Source organism: Eubalaena glacialis, chromosome 2 (assembly GCF_028564815.1).
Source record: "Eubalaena glacialis isolate mEubGla1 chromosome 2, mEubGla1.1.hap2.+ XY, whole genome shotgun sequence".
NCBI classification, from domain to species: domain Eukaryota; kingdom Metazoa; phylum Chordata; class Mammalia; order Artiodactyla; family Balaenidae; genus Eubalaena; species Eubalaena glacialis.
Window position 1 is genome coordinate 15,428,701 of NC_083717.1, and position 18,378 is coordinate 15,447,078.

The 18,378-nt window shown below is 36.1% G+C and overlaps 1 protein-coding gene across 2 annotated transcripts in view; it reads right to left on the reverse strand.

Moving 5' to 3' along the window:
* The window catches only part of PLXDC2 (plexin domain containing 2), a 419,623-nt gene that overhangs the window by 190,763 nt on the left and 210,482 nt on the right, over positions 1 to 18,378 (reverse strand). For both annotated transcript variants that reach the window (XM_061178854.1, XM_061178848.1), the window contains exon 5: positions 12,947 to 13,016. In XM_061178854.1, coding sequence (XP_061034837.1) covers positions 12,947 to 13,016 — 70 coding nt within the window. The remainder of the gene's footprint in view (positions 1 to 12,946; positions 13,017 to 18,378) is intronic.

Genomic DNA, 18,378 nt, shown 5'->3' on the forward strand with positions numbered 1-18,378 from the left:
ACATCACATACAAACTTAACTAAACAAATATTTAATTTTTCCTTTAGGATTGGGTCTTCAATACATTTTCAAGTTGAATTATTAGCAATTAATCGAATCTCAAGTCTATGAAAGGCAAACTAGATGCACCAGGGGAACGTCCATCCCCATCCCCATCATTTTACCCATAACTAACTTTATGCTTTGATGACTTGTCCTTAAAGTTCTTGTTCTACAAAGGTTAGAATAAGAAGCATAAAGATATGCATGCCCTGCTGATTATAATAATGCCTGTTACCCAGTTATGACCCATAATATCACAGAGAAACATTTCAAGATTCTTCTGCCATGTGTTACAAAATTGCTAAATTTTGTAAGACTTTCAGATACAGTCACAGCATTGGGAGGCCTTTAGAGGAGATTCTGCAGTGTACTTAGAGATGACAGATATACCCATGCTGAGAAAGAGGATATCCCAAGTCATCTAAACACTCTTATACCTCCCAGTCATGAATGGATGAACCAGACTTTAAAAGGCGATAATGAAGAATTAAGTCCCTAAACACCCCCTGAGCTATGGATCATGCCGTCAAAGGAAACAACAGACAAACTAACAAGCAAGCACAGCTTTACAGAAAATGTATTTTGAAAAGGAATAAAAGAGAAAAAAAAATACATATAAAAAAGGATAGTAATAATATATGCTGTTTTTATAGCATTTTCTATGAAATAGGTATTAATAACACATATTACTTCGTTAACTCTTGACAAAAATCCTTATGAACTAGGAACTTTTATTATGCTGTTTTACAGATTGGGAAACTGAGGTGGGAGAGATTAAGTAATTTACTGAAGATCACAATAGCTCTGACTGGTGTTACTTATGAAGACCCACATTCTGATTCAAGAGTCTACTTATCTTAATCTAGATACCAGACTGCTTCTCGAAGAAAATGAATTTCATTTGCTGGCTTCTGTAGGAATAGAACTCTTTTGAACTTATTCCTGAAATGTCCAGAGTCCAAAGTCAATCCTGCCTCACTTAGTATTTTTCTCCCCTTTCCAGGATTGGACAATGTTAGAACAGTTGCTGTACTTTGTTACTTTACTAGCCTCACCTAGACTCCTTTTGTTTTCAGTTGGGTGATGTATTTGAGCATCTATGTAATACTGTTATTTATCTGAATTATTCATGCAGTGACTAGGAAAGGAGGAAAGCTAAGTATTCACGAATGTTTCAAACAAAGCCTGGATCCACAAGAGGCTAAACGGTGCTTTCCAGAGGAGTGGTCGGTAGACTCCTCTGTGGTTGTTATGGTGATGGAAGGGGCTGAGCCTGGAGAATCTGCTTTTTACCCAGACTCTCATTTTGACGGATCAACATTCCCCCATTCCTGTCACTAATCATGGCTTATCCACCATGTACCAATGATCCTCTCTTTTTTTTGTTTTTCTATAATTGTCCTCCTTTCTACCCACATTTCTGCCTCTGCTGTTTTTCATATTGACTCAAGTCTATCTCCTGGGTGGCCCCTCTCTGGGTCTCCTGTTGCTCTAATCTCCAGCTACACTTCACCCCCAATCCCAAGGACCCAGTGCTGATGAAATATGACATGTCGATACACAGGAGAAATAAAAGGGCTTGTGGAATACACAATTCATAAAGCCACAGGGAAATGTAGTAATGCTGGTGAATCTGCTGAATCTACTGTGGGACACTAGACAGTTTGGGGGAGTAAATTATCAAGGAGGACAGGTGAGATGAACTTTCAGGAGGTATATCCAGAGAATCACTCAGACACAGCAAAGCAGACATCACATAACTTATCTTTCTCTCCAGGAATCTTTGATACTTGAGTTTGTTACTTTAAATTAGTGAGCCAAATTGGAACAGATTTACTTTTGTCCAGCATCTATCCCTTCAGCACTTCCCTTCATGTATCAGATCTCCAGATACACATAATAATATAATGATAATAATAATACAAAATAATTCCATTTACCTTTTCACTAGATTCAGAAGGTTAATGGAGGCAATCAAGTTCTGTTATATGAGGTTATATACTTGAAAGATGGTGGGGTTGGTATTTATAAATCAATCATCATGATTAATAACTAACTCTCTTCTGCTGTTAAAAAGCCTTTTATAGCTCTTTGCTGGGGCTAATGGCAGACTCTGGGAGGGCTCACACCAAGGAGTACTTCCCAGAACTTCTGCTGCCAGTGTCCTTGTCCCCACAGTGAGCCACAGCCAACCCCCATCTCTGCAGGAGACCCTCCAACACTAGCAGCATTTTAATGAGTCAGAGGCGCCATAACAAAACTATTAAATTAGAAGTATCTGGAGTCAGTCAGCTCTACCCACCACCAGAGCCTCCCATCAAGCCTCTTAGATAGCCTCAACCACCAGAGGGCAGACAGCAGAAGCGAGGAAAACTACAATCCTGCAGCCTGTGGAACAAAAACCACATTCACAGAAAGATAGACAAGATGAAAAGGCAGAGGGCTATGTACCAGATGAAGGAACAAGATAAAATCCCAGAAAAACAACTAAATGAAGTGGAGATAGGCAACCTTCCAGAAAAAGAATTCAGAATAATGATAGTGAAGATGATCCAGGACCTCGGAATAAGAATGGAGGCAAAGATCAAGAAGATGCAAGAAATGTTTAACAAAGACCCAGAAGAATTAAAGAACAAACAAACAGAGATGAACAATACAATAACTGAAATGAAAACTACACTAGAAGGAATCAATAACAGAATAACTGAGGCAGAAGAACGGATAAGTGACCTGGAGGACAGAATGGTGGAATTCACTGCTGCGGAACAGACTAAAGAAAAAAGAATGAAAAGAAATGAAGACAGCCTAAGAGACCTCTGGGACAACATTAAACGCAACAACATTTGCATTATAGGGGTCCCAGAAGGAGAAGAGAGAGAGAAAGGACCAGAGAAAATATTTGAAGAGATTATAGTCGAAAACTTCCCTAACATGGGAAAGGAAATAGCCACCCAAGTCCAGGAAGCGCAGAGAGTCCCATACAGGGTAAACCCAAGGAGAAACACGCCGAGACACATAGTAATCAAAGTGGCAAAAATTAAAGACAAAGAAAAATTATTGAAAGCAGCAAGGGAAAAATGACAAATAACATACGAGGGAACTCCCATAAGGTTAACAGCTGATTTCTCAGCAGAAACTCTACAAGCCAGAAGGGAGTGACATGATATACTTAAAGTGATGAAAGGGAAGAACCTACAACCAAGATTACTCTACCCGGCAAGGATCTCATTCAGATCCGATGGAGAAATCAAAAGCTTTACAGACAAGCAAAAGCTAAGAGAATTCAGCACCACCAAACCAGCTCTACAACAAATGATAAAGGAACTTCTCTAAGTGGGAAACACAAGAGAAGAAAAGGACCTACAAAAACAAACCCAAAACAATTAAGAAAATGGTCATAGGAACATACATATCGATAATTACCTTGAACGTGAATGGATTAAATGCTCAAACCAAAAGACACAGGCTCGCTGAATGGATACAAAAAACAAGACCCATCTATATGCTGTCTACAAGAGACCCACTTCAGACCTAGGGACACATACAGACTGAAAGTGAGGGGATGGAAAAAGATATTCCATGCAAATGGAAATCAAAAGAAAGCTGGAGTAGCAATACTCATATCAGATAAAATAGACTTTAAAATAAAGAATGTTATAAGAGACAAGGAAGGACACTACATAATGATCAAGGGATCAATCCAAGAAGAAGATATAACAATTATAAATATATATGCACCCAACATAGGAGCACCTCAATACATAAGGCAACTGCTAACAGCTATAAAAGAGGAAATCAACAGTAACACAATAATAGTGGGGGACTTTAACACTTCACTTACACCAATGGACAGATCATCCAAAATGAAAATAAATAAGGAAACAGAAGCTTTAAATGACACAATAGACCAGATAGATTTAATTGATATTTATAGGACATTCCATCCAAAAACAGCAGATTACACTTTCTTCTCAAGTGCGCATGGAACATTCTCCAGGATAGATCACATCTTGGGTCACAAATCAAGCCTCAGTAAATTTAAGAAAATTGAAATCATATCAAGCATCTTTTCTGACCACAATGCTATGAGATTAGAAATGAATTACAGGGAAAAAAACGTAAAAAACACAAACACATGGAGGCTAAACAATACGTTACTAAATAACCAAGAGATCACTGAAGTAATCAAAGAGGAAATCAAAAAATACCTAGAGACAAATGACAATGAAAACACGACGATCCAAAACCTATGGGATGCAGCAAAAGCAGTTCTAAGAGGGAAGTTTATAGCTATACAAGCCTACCTCAAGAAACAAGAGAAATCTCAAGTAAACAATCTAACCTTACACCTAAAGGAACTAGAGAAAGAAGAACAAACAAAACCCAAAGTTAGCAGAAGGAAAGAAATCATCAAGATCAGAGCAGAAATAAATGAAATAGAAACAAAGAAAACAATAGCAAAGATCAATAAAAACTAAAAGCTGGTTCTTTGAGAAGATAAACAAAATTGATAAGCCATTAGCCAGACTCATCAAGAAAAAGAGGGAGAGGACTCAAATCAATAAAATTAGCAATGAAAAAGGAGAAGTTACAACAGACACTGCAGAAATACAAAGCATCCTAAGAGACTACTACAAGCAAGTCTATGCCAAAAAAATGGACAACCTGGAAGAAATGGACAAATTCTTAGAAAGGTATAACCTTCCAAGACTGAATCAGGAAGAAACAGAAAATATGAATAGACCAATCACAAGTAATGAAATTGAAACTGTGATTAAAAATCTTCCAACAAAGTCCAGAACCAGACGGCTTCACAGGTGAATTCTATCAAACATTTAGAGAAGAGCTAACACCCATCCTTCTCAAACTCTTCCAAAAAATTGCAGAGGAAGGAACACTCCCAAACTCATTCTATGAGGCCACCATCACCCTGATACCAAAACCAGACAAAGATACTACAAAAAAAGAAAATTACAGACCAATATCACTGATGAATATAGATGCAAAAATCCTCAACAAAATACTGGCAAACAGAATCCAACAACACATTAAAAGGGTCATACACCACGATCAAGTGGGATTTATCCCAGGGATGCAAGGATTCTTCAATATACGCAAATCAATCAATGTGATACACCATATTAACAAACTGAAGAATAAAAACCATATGATCATCTCAATAGATGCAGAAAAAGCTTTTGACAAAATTCAACACCCATTTATGATAAAAACTCTCCAGAAAGTGGGCATAGAGGGAACCTCCTCAACATAATAAAGGCCATATACGACAAACCCACAGCAAACATCTTTCTCAATGGTGAAAAACTGAAAGCATTTCCTCTAAGATCAGGAACGAGACAAGGATGTCCACTCTCACCACTATTATTCAACATAGTTTTGGAAGTCCTAGCCACGGCAATCAGAGAAGAAAAATAAATAAAAGGAATACAAATTGGAAAAGAAGAAGTAAAACTGTCACTGTTTGCAGATGACATGATACTATACATAGAGAATCCTAAAAATACCACCAGAAAACTACTAGAGCTAATCAGTGAATTTGGTAAAGTTGCAGGGTACAAAATTAATGCACAGAAATCTCTTGCATTCCTATACACTAATGATGAAAAATCGGAAAGAGAAATTACGGAAACACTTCCATTTACCACTGCAACACAAAGAATAAAATACCTAGGAATGAACCTACCTAGGAAGACAAACGACCTGTATGCAGAAAACTATAAGACACTGATGAAAGAAATTAAAGATGATACCAACAGATGGAGAGATATACCATGTTCTTGGATTGGAAGAATCAATATTGTGAAAATGACTTTACTACCCAAAGCAATCTACAGATTCAATGCAATCCCTATCAAATTACCAGTGGCATTTTTTACAGAACTAGAACAAAAAATCTTAAAATTTGTATGGAGACACAATAGACCCCGAATAGCCAAAGCAGTCTTGAGGGAAAAAAACGGAGCTGGAGGAATCAGACTCCCTGACTTCAGACTATACTACAAAGCTACAGTAATCAAGACAATATGGTACTGGCACAAAAACAGAAATATAGATCAATGGAACAGGATAGAAAGCCCAGAGATAAACCCACGCACCTATGGTCAACTAATCTATGACAAAGGAGGCAAAGATATACAATGGAGAAAAGACAGCCTTTTTAATAAGTGGTGCTGGGAAAACTGGACAGCTGCATGTAAAAGAATGAAATTAGAATACTCCCTAACACCATACACAAAAATAAACTCAAAATGGATTCGAGACCTAAATGTAAGACCGGACACTATAAAACTCTTAGAGGAAAACATAGGAAGAACACTCTTTGACATAAATCACAGCAGGATCTTTTTTGATCCACCTCCTAGAGTAATGGAAATAAAAACAAAACTAAACAAATGGGACCTAATGAAACTTCAAAGCTTTTGCACAGCAAAGGAAACCATAAACAAGACCAAAAGACAACCCTCAGAATGGGAGAAAATATTTGCAAACGTATCAACGGACAAAGGATTAATCTCCAAAATATATAAACAGCTCATGCAGCTCAATATTAAAGAAACAAACAACCCAATCCAAAAATGGGCAGAAGATCTAAACAGACATTTCTCCAAAGAAGACATACAGATGGCCAAGAAGCACATGAAAAGCTGCTCAACGTCACTAATTCTTAGAGAAATGCAAATCAAAACTACAATGAGGTATCACCTCACACCAGTTAGAATGGGCATCATCAGAAAATCTACAAAAATCAAATGCTGGAGAGGGTGTGGAGAAAAGGGAACCCTCTTGCACTGTTGGTGGGAATGTAAATTGATATAGCCACTATGGAGAACAATATGGAGGTTCCTTAAAAAACTAAAAATAGAATTACCATATGATCCAGCAATCCCACTACTGGACATATACCCAGAGAAAACCATAATTCAAAAAGACACATGCACCCCAATGTTCATTGCAGCACTATTTACAATAGGCAGGTCATGGAAGCAACCTAAATGCCCATCGACAAATGAATGGATAAAGAAGTTGTGGTACATATATACAATGGAATATTACTCAGCCATAAAAAGGAACGAAATTGAGTCATTTGTTGAGACATGGATGGATCTAGAGACGGTCATACAGAGTGAAGTAAGTCAGAAAGAGAAAAACAAATACCGTATATTACCACATGTATGTGGAACCTAGAAAAATGGTACAGATGAACCGGTTTGCAGGGCAGAAGTTGAGACACAGATGTAGAGAACAAACGTATGGACACCAAGGGGGGAAAACTGCGGTGGGGTGTGGATGGTGGTGTGCTGAATTGGGCGATTGGGATTGACATGTATACAGTGATGTGTATAAAATTGATGACTGATTTAAAAAAAAAAAGCCTTTTATAACTGTTATTAATCAAGTACCTCTAAAAAGCATGAAATATTATTTGGGACCACAATTAAAATATTGCTATTTGAAAGCAAAAATAAAAATGAAGCTGGAAGATTGGGTAATATATTTCTTCAAAACCCAATCAAAATAATATGCACTATTTTTTTAACATCTTTTATTGGCGACTTAAAGGGGGGGGGAAACAAATGATTATTGACAAGATATAGGAAATTAGTCTAAATTTGAATTTAAGATACCATAGCTCAAAGAGTAACTTTTTTTTTCCCTTGAGAGGAGTACTAGTAGACTAGGAGGCATGGGAAGAAAGGAGACACAGTTGTTCCTCAGTCTCCAGGACACACCCCCTACCCCCATACCAAAATCCCTGGATGCTCAAGTCCCTTATATAACATGGTGTAGTATTTGCACATAACCTACACATATCCTCCCACATACTTTAAATTAACTCTAGGTTGTATAATACTTAATACAATGTAAATGATATGTAAATAGTTGTGAATACAATGTAAATAGTATGCATAGTTGCCAGCTCACAGCAAATTCAAGTTTTGCTTCTTGGAAGTTTCCAAAAATGTTTTTCTTCAAATATTTTTAATCCGCAGTTGGTTGAATCCCTGGACATGGTACCCACGGATATGGAGGGCCGACTGTATATGTTTACTTTTGTTTGTTTGACCTTTTTTAGTGCCATGTATTAATTTTTCAGATACTAAACATTGATTATTTAGTGAACATTTTACATTTTATTAGTTATCATGGGGCAAACAAAATAAAATAGAACTAAAATTGACATCTTATACAGTGCTGTATGTCAATTATATCAAACTGGAAAAAGAAAAGATGTGTGTGAAGTAGGCTTCTCAATAAAACTTTTCATATCCTGACAAAAAAATCTAAATCTCCAACTAGAAGTTCACGTAGAAAGGAAAGGAGGGCAAATCCTTCACATAACCAAGGTTAAGTAATACCTGTTCATTATTATCCTTTTAATTCACGTCATCTTTGATTCCTAATCTCATGTGCAACTTGCTTGCAATTCCACACACTATTTTAATTTTGAATCAGCATCTGTCTACATACTTAAAATTTGAGGGCCAGAATTATCTGGATAATGTCAACTTTTCTCTCTCCCATTATAACAGGCATCATTTACCACCCTCTCCCACCTCCCATTTTCCTCTCATCTTAGTTATATGTAGTGCCCCTGATGGACTCATGAGAAAAATATTATTACTAGTGATGGTTGCAAGAATTAAAAAATCAAATCGTCACACATAAATCTATGTTTTGAAGCTTTTAAAAGATCACTTTAGCAGCCTAAAATTTAAAAAGAATCAATTAAAGTATTCATATGGAAAGGTAATAAAAGGTAGTGTGATATGCAAACAACACAACTTAGTGGTACGTTTAATGGAAGTATCTGTACAAAATGCACGGAGGACTAGTTTTTAATGCCTGGAATATTTGTATTCTGATGTATTTTTTAAATAGAAAGATGAAAGAATGCTTTCAGATTCTGCTGCCAGGGAACCAAAAAATAAGATGGTATTTCCAATTCATTGTGTACATTATTTGTATGGATGACTGAAGCCTTTGAAAATTATAATGTTTAATAAGCAAAGATTCATTTTTGTAGTTTATAAATAAATGACCGGATATTTGATTTTTATTTACATTTTAACTAGAAACTTAATTTTACTCACAATGAAATATATATGTATATATATTACACATACACACACAATGATGGGTCACAGTAAATTATGCATATATCTGTATTTTTAAACTACTCTGTTTTGAAATGGTATTGATCCTAGCAATAACACAAGACAGTGTCTAAGTTCATTTTAGTCAAAATTAGTGTCTTTGGGGAGAGAGAGAGATTTTAAGGAGGCATGGGAAATGCAGAAGCGGTGAGGTAGGAATGAAGGGAATTGTGATTTAAAATATGCGCTTTAACATTTCACTTTCTTTATCTTAAATCCAACGTAGAAACAGGTTCAAGAGGAATTTGCAGACACATTCAAAGAGAACTGACAGTCAATAGAATATCTCTGTTCCTTTCAGTTTCATAGAAACCAATGTGTTCCTACTTAAAAATCCCAGTCCCTGGTCTATTTGCAATGGCCTTCAGTCAACTTTATTTAATCTGACTTCTGGTTTCCATTTTTCTTCCAAGCCTTTCATGGTTAATAACTTTTTCAAGATTTGTAAGATGATGAACATTTGTCAGGTAGGTTTATCTGCTTATAACACCTAGTTAATCAGAAGAGATCTATTGAAAATCTATGATTCAGAAGTCTTCTTCCAAGCTGTTCTTAGCTTTACTCACCTGTGTCCTAATGAATCCTTTTGGCTGAAAACCTTGATCAAACAACTCAAATGATGTGCCCTTCACTGGCTTCAGGCACTATAATCTATGTAGAAGTATTGAAAAATTTGCTTCTTTCTTTGACTTTAACTGCCTAACCTTACCCTGTCCTCCACTGCCAAATTAGGACAGATCTGCTCTTTACTCAAAGAAACCCAATACTTACTGGATATCATCCAAGTGTCTAAAGTTCAAAGTATTTTGCATCACTCTTCCCATCTCCCCTTCACTAGACTCTAACTCTGAGTCTCCATCCAAGATAAACAGATTTACTTGACAGACCTCCAAATATGCTCAGTATGGGCTTAGCACTGTCACTTAGCTCAGCATCCCCTTGTCTAGAATGTCCCTTCCCTCTTCACCTCTTTTTAATCTGCTTCTTTGCCTGCTAAAATTCCACCGTCCTTTAAGGCCAGCGTCAAATGTTAGCTCTTTCACAAACCTGTTCTTGATTCACCCAGTAAGAATGATCTCCTCTTGGAGCAACTTTCTGCTCCTCCAATACTCACAGTCAACCTTGTCTTATTGCTTAGTCATATACTCCTTCCTCTTAGATTCTAAGCTCCTGGAGGAACAACAGTTTATTCTTCTCTGTACAAACCAAAGTATCATGTACTGTGTCTTTCACACAGTAGGGGCTCAACCAATACTGATTGAATAAATAAACAATGGAAGTGTAGACAAGCTATTTATTTAGCTGAAAACTTTTACAGGAGATTCTGGTTCCATTTTGGAGAAACCCAGGTCAATGTCTAAATTATCTCAGTTGTGCCTCTCTAAACAGGGTATAGATTTAGATATGCAAGGCCATACTAGCATTTCTTAAGCAAAAAATAAAAAAGGTTTCTTTACATTAGTGTTTTCTTCAAAGAAGATAGAGATCATTCAAGACACCAGATTTTTCACTTACTTTGAGGATCTTTTCAAAGAAAAATTGTACTTTGAAGCCGTAAACATGATATAGCCATCTGTTTGGGTTTTTTCCTACCAACTCAGCTAAGGGAAATCTTACTTCATATTGGCTGAATCACTGACAAGACTTTTAAAGATAAAACGATTTGAGAAACAGAAAATGCAAAGCTGCCCATATTTTCACCACTGTGTGTACAGATTTTGAACAAATGTGATTAATAATTCACTTTTAAAAATTCAGTGGAACACCGGTCACCTAAGTGTCAGAAAACAAGCCTAATATTCATATTATAAGATAACCATGCTCATATCATACTTTAAAGATGTGAGTGGATGTGAGGTAATCCACGGCTTATAGGGGCAATCTTTCAATTTACCTTTCTTCTTTCCATTCAGTCTTTCAACACATTAATTAAAATGTCTATTAAATGCCTGGCACTACACTAGCACAGAAATACACGGTGAGCTCATAAAGACATGGTCCTTGTGTAAATTTTACTTATATATAGTCCTTTTTTTACACAAAATGTAATAGTTTCTGAACTGAAGCCATTGTTTTTCCCTAAAACCAGCTCTTCTGCTTAGAGTTGTAAATTTTGCTAATAGCATCATTTCTCTCCCTTCGTTTGAAGCCTCAGAATCAGCAAGGCCCTCAATATTTGTCACACAAACTACTGCAATATTCTTCCTATTATGTGTACTAACTTCAGTTTTTTATACTTAAAGCATTACAAAATATCTTGGTTCAGCTTCTTACATTTATTGCTTATCTAATTAAGGACTATTGACTCAGATTGACTCTTGAGGCAGTTATAAAATTGTCCCAAACTACTTTTCACATCTCAATATTTTCTGTAAAGCTACACCCAGCTTCATTCAAACTCAATTATTTACTATCTCAAACATATTCCACCAATTTCCTCTTCTGTATAGTATTTATTCAAGATATTCTTCCCTGTGACCTACTCTTCCTTCCCTACATAATCACAGAAATTATAACTTCCTTCAAGAAATATCTTAAATAATAATTTCTCTATAAAGTCTTAAAGGATTCTCACAGATGTTTACAAATATCTACAAATAAGATGTTTTCAAAATACAAATGTCATCATTTGTATTTTCTAAGGAACTCCCACATTCTGCTTCACTTTGTCTAATAGTCCACTAGGCTACACAATCCTAAGGCAGAGGTAGCTTTATTTACCAGTGTTCAGAGATGGTACTCAGAACTTTTATTTGCTTATTGGTATTTCTGATTACAAATCTTCTTCTGAATCCTACATATCTTCTAAGTCTTAAACTGAAATATGGTAATAGTGACCAACATGGTTCCCATACCAAGCAGAAGACCAATAATAAAACCCAGTGAAGGAAAGGGACTCTGATCTGTGGTGCTTTAGGCTTGGGTCATCCACAGACTTTTCATCATATCTATGGATTTCTTTTAACTTGCTTCTTTACTTACTCTTCCGTTTTTATGTTTTTCTCTCATTCTTCTACTTTCTCTATCACTCCATGTTAGGCAAGCAGCGATATTCTCCGGCATTTTGCTTATTTCTGCTAGTAGCAATCAAGGATTAAATTTTTCTCACTCCTGGGATACACTATAAAAAATGATAATTGCCTTTCTAGGCTATTGCTAATCTCTAAACTAACCTCCAAAGTTTGTGGAGAAAAATAAAATGAAGAGAATTCAAACTGAATTTCAGTGTTTATTTTTTAAACTCAAATGAGTTGTCAGTCAACTTAGGTGGCATTAAAGGGAAAAAAAAAAAAAAACAACCAAATAACTAAAGTTAATATAATGTGGTTTTGAATGTGAATGTATATATTGATATATAAATAAATTTATATCGATCAACTATATAAATTAAAAGAAAATGAAAATACTTCCATAGCTTTCTTAAGCACCTTTTCTTTCTAAGCTCTGTTCGCTTTCATGCAGTCTTCCATATTATCAAAAATGAAATAAAACTTGGAAAGAAAGCAGAGATGAATCTAAGCTGAAAATTATTATAACTACATTTTTTCTGCAGAAAAGTTTTCCCAATAGCTATATTCTTTCTTAGGTTTTATTTATACCCATGACTTTGTGATAGAAGACAATGGTTTTCCCAATAAATGTCCCTTTTGAAATATGGAGTAAATTAAAAATAGTAACTGTAGTGAAACTGTAGATTACTTAGAGTGAATGGGCAGAAAACCACTTACCCCCAGTTGCCACAGTGATTTCACGTAGGAAATGGCCATAAAATGGAAAATCGAAGGACAGATTCACTCTCTGCAAGGAATAACAACCAGAAGAGAAAATCAATAATGTGCATAATAGTAAATGTAAAATGAAGAGCCTTCCACCTAAAAAAAATGATGCTTCTACTTTGCACCACTATTATTATAGTTGACTATTAGAACCTGAATCTTGGATGGAAAGAAAGATTTTTTCCCCTGGTAATTAAATGTTTAAAGTATGTGAAAAGAATAAAGTTGTGCTGTTGTGGTCTGTTGATCTGTTCTTCAGTTACAAAGGGAATCTAGAAGTTTCAACTCTGAATCAAGCTATTCTCTTTAACATCACCACTGCCTTTCAGTTGTCCACTACAAAGTAGGTCAGCCATCACAATAATTTTAGGGTTCTTTTTAGTTTGATTAATCTTCTCCAAAATAGTAGAGCATGTTATCTGTCAAGTTTCACTGAATTTAAAAAAATATATATTTTATTTTACAAAATTATATATTCAATTTATCTTCTGTACATCCCAGAACAAAAGGCAATTTTACGGAACAAGATATTTTGCACCTACAGATCTAGACCTGCAGATATTTTTATTTTTAAGATGCGATAAACTCCCCAGATTCAGTATACAGATGACACTTAAACAACAAGGGTTTGAACTGCGTTGGCCAGTTCCACTTATGAGGCATTTTTTCCCCAATAAATATAGTATCTGTGTTTTCATTTTACAGATCTTTAAATTATCCAAGTGTTGAGAAAAGTCTGATTAGAGATCACAATATATGAAATCAAAAGAACTAGGGTTTGAGTCCTGATTCTATCCAGCCCTTGGGTGAGTCATTTGTCACTTTCTTTATTTTTGAGGCAGAGATACCAGCGTGTGGATTTTCAAATGTTCAGGGATTGGCAGCCCTAACCCCCAGTGTTGTTCAAGGGTCAACCGTTTTATGTCCACTTTTAAAAGCACAGAATCAAAGAGTAAAAAAATGCTGGTTACTAGAAAGCTACTTTTATTTTGTAGAGAGGAAAACTGGAGAGACTTAGGAAGAAAGTTCATAAATTTTGCCCCTCTTTTTTCTAAAAAGGGATCTGAAGCTTTGGATATATATATTTATAATATATCTTTCTTTATATAGATAGATAGATAGTAAGATAAAAACAAGACACAACAAAGCAAAACAAAGAAAAAGAAACCCTAGATTTTTTGTATGTTTGAAATGATATGAACCAGATGTATTATTATTAGGCAAGAAACAAGAAAAACAGGGAGCTATAACAAAGGTGATCAGCTGAAATAAAAGGATCCATAGGGAAATTAATTGGCTGATTTAGAGCCTAATAGCATGTACAAACCACCTATAGTAAAAGGTTATTATGTTAAAATTCAACAATTTCTATATCACATCTCTCCCAATATACAAATTTAAAAAAATAGAGAATTATAGCTAGATTAAATTTAGCTCTTTCCAATTGTGCAAATGATTGCTTTTTTATATCCATCAGAGATTTCTAATGACTTATGTGGCATGATATTAATCATTCAAAATTTACAGTGACTTTCAATTAGGTTTTTTTTCTTTCCTTTTTAATGAAAGCTGCATCTTCAGAAAGGGTTTATCTTCGTTTTTATTTTATGCTGACTAATGGGAACAACAAAACCTATTTTCACTGCACTAACTGAAATGAGTGGTTACTAATAACCCTAACATAAAAGCTTCAGTGGCAAAATCATATATCGCAAAGAAAAGGTCAGACATAATTTTATAAAGGCACTTGCTGTAGTACACTGTTCTCCATCATTCTAATTTATTGCCATGCTCACGAGCAAATCGGTAAAATTTACAGCCCTTTGGCATGCTCACTTCCAGAATAAGTTTGGTTTAAACATCTATCACTAACATATCAAAGATGAACCAGAGGAATATGACAATTTCTCAGCCACAACAGATGTTTAAATATTTTAGAATAAAATTGAGATAAACAAATACATAAGTTAAAGACTGTTTTTGAGAAGTAAATAAGTTCTCAAGGAAAAATTGCTGATATATTATCCTGAAGCACAACATCAATGATTGAAATGTTTCCCTGTTTAAATGACCAGCTTACCTTAGTTATCACCATGGCCTGCTTCACACTGATAATAGCAATGACAGTTTAGAAAGGTGTTACCTTCTCAATAGTTGTGAAATCTACCCATTTCTCTCCAGGTACTACTGACACCCTTCCCCAAGTATAGATCACTTTTATCACAAAAACTTGCTCACAGGTGTCTTGGCTCCATTTTCCCTGGAATTCATTCTCCTTACTATCTAGCATATCACTCCCCCACTTCAAATCATTCAATCTAGAATCCCATTGACCCTGGAATCATGCCAAAATAGTGAAAACGAGTTCTAAGACCCACCACTAACTGGTGTCTCCTACCTTATGATTCTCCCTTCACATTTTCTGCTCAGGCCAGCCTTCTAGAATAACTTTTAGTTCCTTGAAACTGCCACCCTTAACCCTGGGCTCTGGTACTTCAACATGATGTCTCTTCTGACTGTAATGGTCTCTCAACCTTGGTTGGTCATGGCTCCCATATTCTTTAAGCCTTGGCTTAGTTTGGTTGGTACTCCAAACCTGACATAAGGACTTGGAGCAGATAATTTGCTTGGAAGGTGATCCTAGGAAGCATTTGCTAAAGGAAGTGGGAAAAGTGAGACAAGGAAAAGAGAAAAACTAGTAACAGTTATTGGATGTGTTACCACTATAGCCAGGTCTCCCCTTGGAGACCTTCTGAGAAAGAGTAGGGAAAATATGCCTCAGAATCATCTCATTGGAGGTTAGGAGGCTGGGCTACTTATCCATCAACTCCTATCTCCTGTTGATCAACGGTGCTCCTGTGGGCAGTTGAATCCCCCCTTCCCCAGGATTACCCTTGCTTACCCTCAGGCAGAAAGAAGAGCCACAGCACTTGATCTGGGGAGTTGCTAGTATATTAGAAGCTGCCTCCCGCAGCTTCAAGTGAACTCAGGGAGGCAGAAGGGATATGGGACAAAGCATCAAGAGGAACCGCAAAGTGTCACTTCCTCAGAGTCCTACCGTGACTTCTTAGCCCAAGTTATGCTTCCTGCTGTATCTCACCTAGCATTCTCTCTATATACATGCACACATGAAGCAGCTGCATGGGGTTCAGATTTTAACTGCTTCAAAGTGAAACTCAGCATCAGGGTGGTTAAGAATGGCCCAAGTGGGAAACCAAAATTTAAACCCAGATTTGAAAGACAACAAAGGCAATGCTCTTAATTACTGAGTTATTGAAAATAAAGTGATAAGAAGTGTCACACTTAAAGGCAAATTTTTGAAAATTATCATCCCTCCTTAAAACACATACAAACACAGACACACACACACACACACACTCACACACACACACACACACACACACACACAACTACTGAAACATAAACAAAAATCATTAAGCACTAGAATTTCATGAAGGGCTTTAAGCTAATTTATTATATATTCAGTATAATTACCCTCTGGGTAATTGGATCATTATTTTATCTCAGTATGGTATATAAAACAGGCATTGGGGGGGGAGCTAAAGGAAAGTTTTATTTGTTCATTCATTCATTCATGCAGTCAGAAATCATTTATTCAACACCTTATATGTACCAGGCACTAAATCAGGGTCTGAGCATCATACAGTAAGTCCCACCCAGTTTCTTCCTTCAAGGAGTTCAGAAGATGGTGCAGGAGAGCAACACGGAAGGATAAACAAATAGGACCAGGCAGGGTCAGAGAAAGGACCCGGAGAGAACACCTAACTCAGAGGAGATGGCATTGAAACTCTTTAAAAGGAATCACCAGAAGCTAGCCAGATGAGACCTGAAGGCATGGGAGTGGAAGGGATTGTGAAAATATATGTAGAAAGTAAAACTGGAAGGATCGTGATTAATTGTACATAAAAGTTGGGAGCAGGGAAGAGCAGTCTAGAATGTGGGACAGGTTTCTAGCTGGGTGACTGGTGGACCATAATCCACCAACGGAAATGATGAATACAGGAAGGAGAGCTATTTTGGTTAGGTGTGAGAAGACTTGCTGTGTCACTAATTAATTACGTATCCTTTAACTATATAATTAAAAAAAACAAACCCAAATTGTAAATGCAACAAAGGACCCTTCTGCAATCAAAAAGGCTAACAGAACCCTGGACATTGTCACAAAAAGCCACTGTAAACAAAAAGAAACGTAATCTTGAAATTTAGTTGACTTAATTGATGTACATGACACAAACGGTGAACATTTTCCTATCTTGGATCTCATCCCATAAGAAATATCTAAGGTAAAAGGAAGAAGCGTTTAGGAAAATTGTCATGTGAAGACACAATAAATGAATTAACAGGGCGAAATATAAAATGAAAACTCAAAAGTGAAATTTTAACAAGCATGTGTGGCATAAATAAAATCAATTGAATTTGCTAATTCCTTACACTCTGCAGAAAGCTGACTATTTGAAAGGAGGGGTATCAATAATTTTGAGACAAGCATAGGAAGTATCACAGGGGGGAGAAGAAATTTATGAAGCATGCTTTGAAAAGTTTGCAGAAGTATATAGATAGGTTCTAGGTGGTCTGTTGCAAATTTATGGCAGGTACAGCCATGTATGATGTGACTTTTAAAACCACACCATGCCCCGCAGAATCACTGCTGGGAACAGACTATCAGAGGCAATTAGAGCCATACTCACAGATCTCTAAGTGCGTCCCCACCTCTTACTGCCTCTTTTACATATTTTTCTTATGTCTATCGCCATCCAGCTTCTAATTATTATGATCTCTGCTAATTCTTTCTTAATAACACAAGAATTATAATCCTATGTACACACTATTCCAGGTTTACTTGTTTGCCTATTTCTCAGTGGTATTACAAAGATAAATTAATTAGTCAATGCCTGTAAGACCTTGAAGACAGAAATGATTAGGTTAAGAATCTGGAGTGGGCACATTTATAATCCTAAAAGCCATTTAAAAAGTCATTAATAAAAAACTGCCTTTTGTTTTAAGACAGCTTCTTATTTACAGTAATAAGGTTATACTTTTCTGGTTCCCCCAGCCTTGATTTCATCTTTATAAGGTATAGTCTTGATGAAAGCAGCTTGTGGGAAAAAAATTAGTAGTAACTACTCTTTTAGGAACTGCTGATCTCGTGAGTTCATGACAGCCAAGGGTCCAGAGAATATGGGCAGTATCCATTTATTTAAGAATAAATTCATGGATTAATCATTAATTGCTATACATATATTTTAACATTCTATTTTTAATCATTCAAATCATTTCATGTTTGCAGGGCACAGGTTTGTATCTTGAAGCTGTCAGATAGGTGGGATGATGATGGTGATGATGATGATTGACAAAGTGAGATT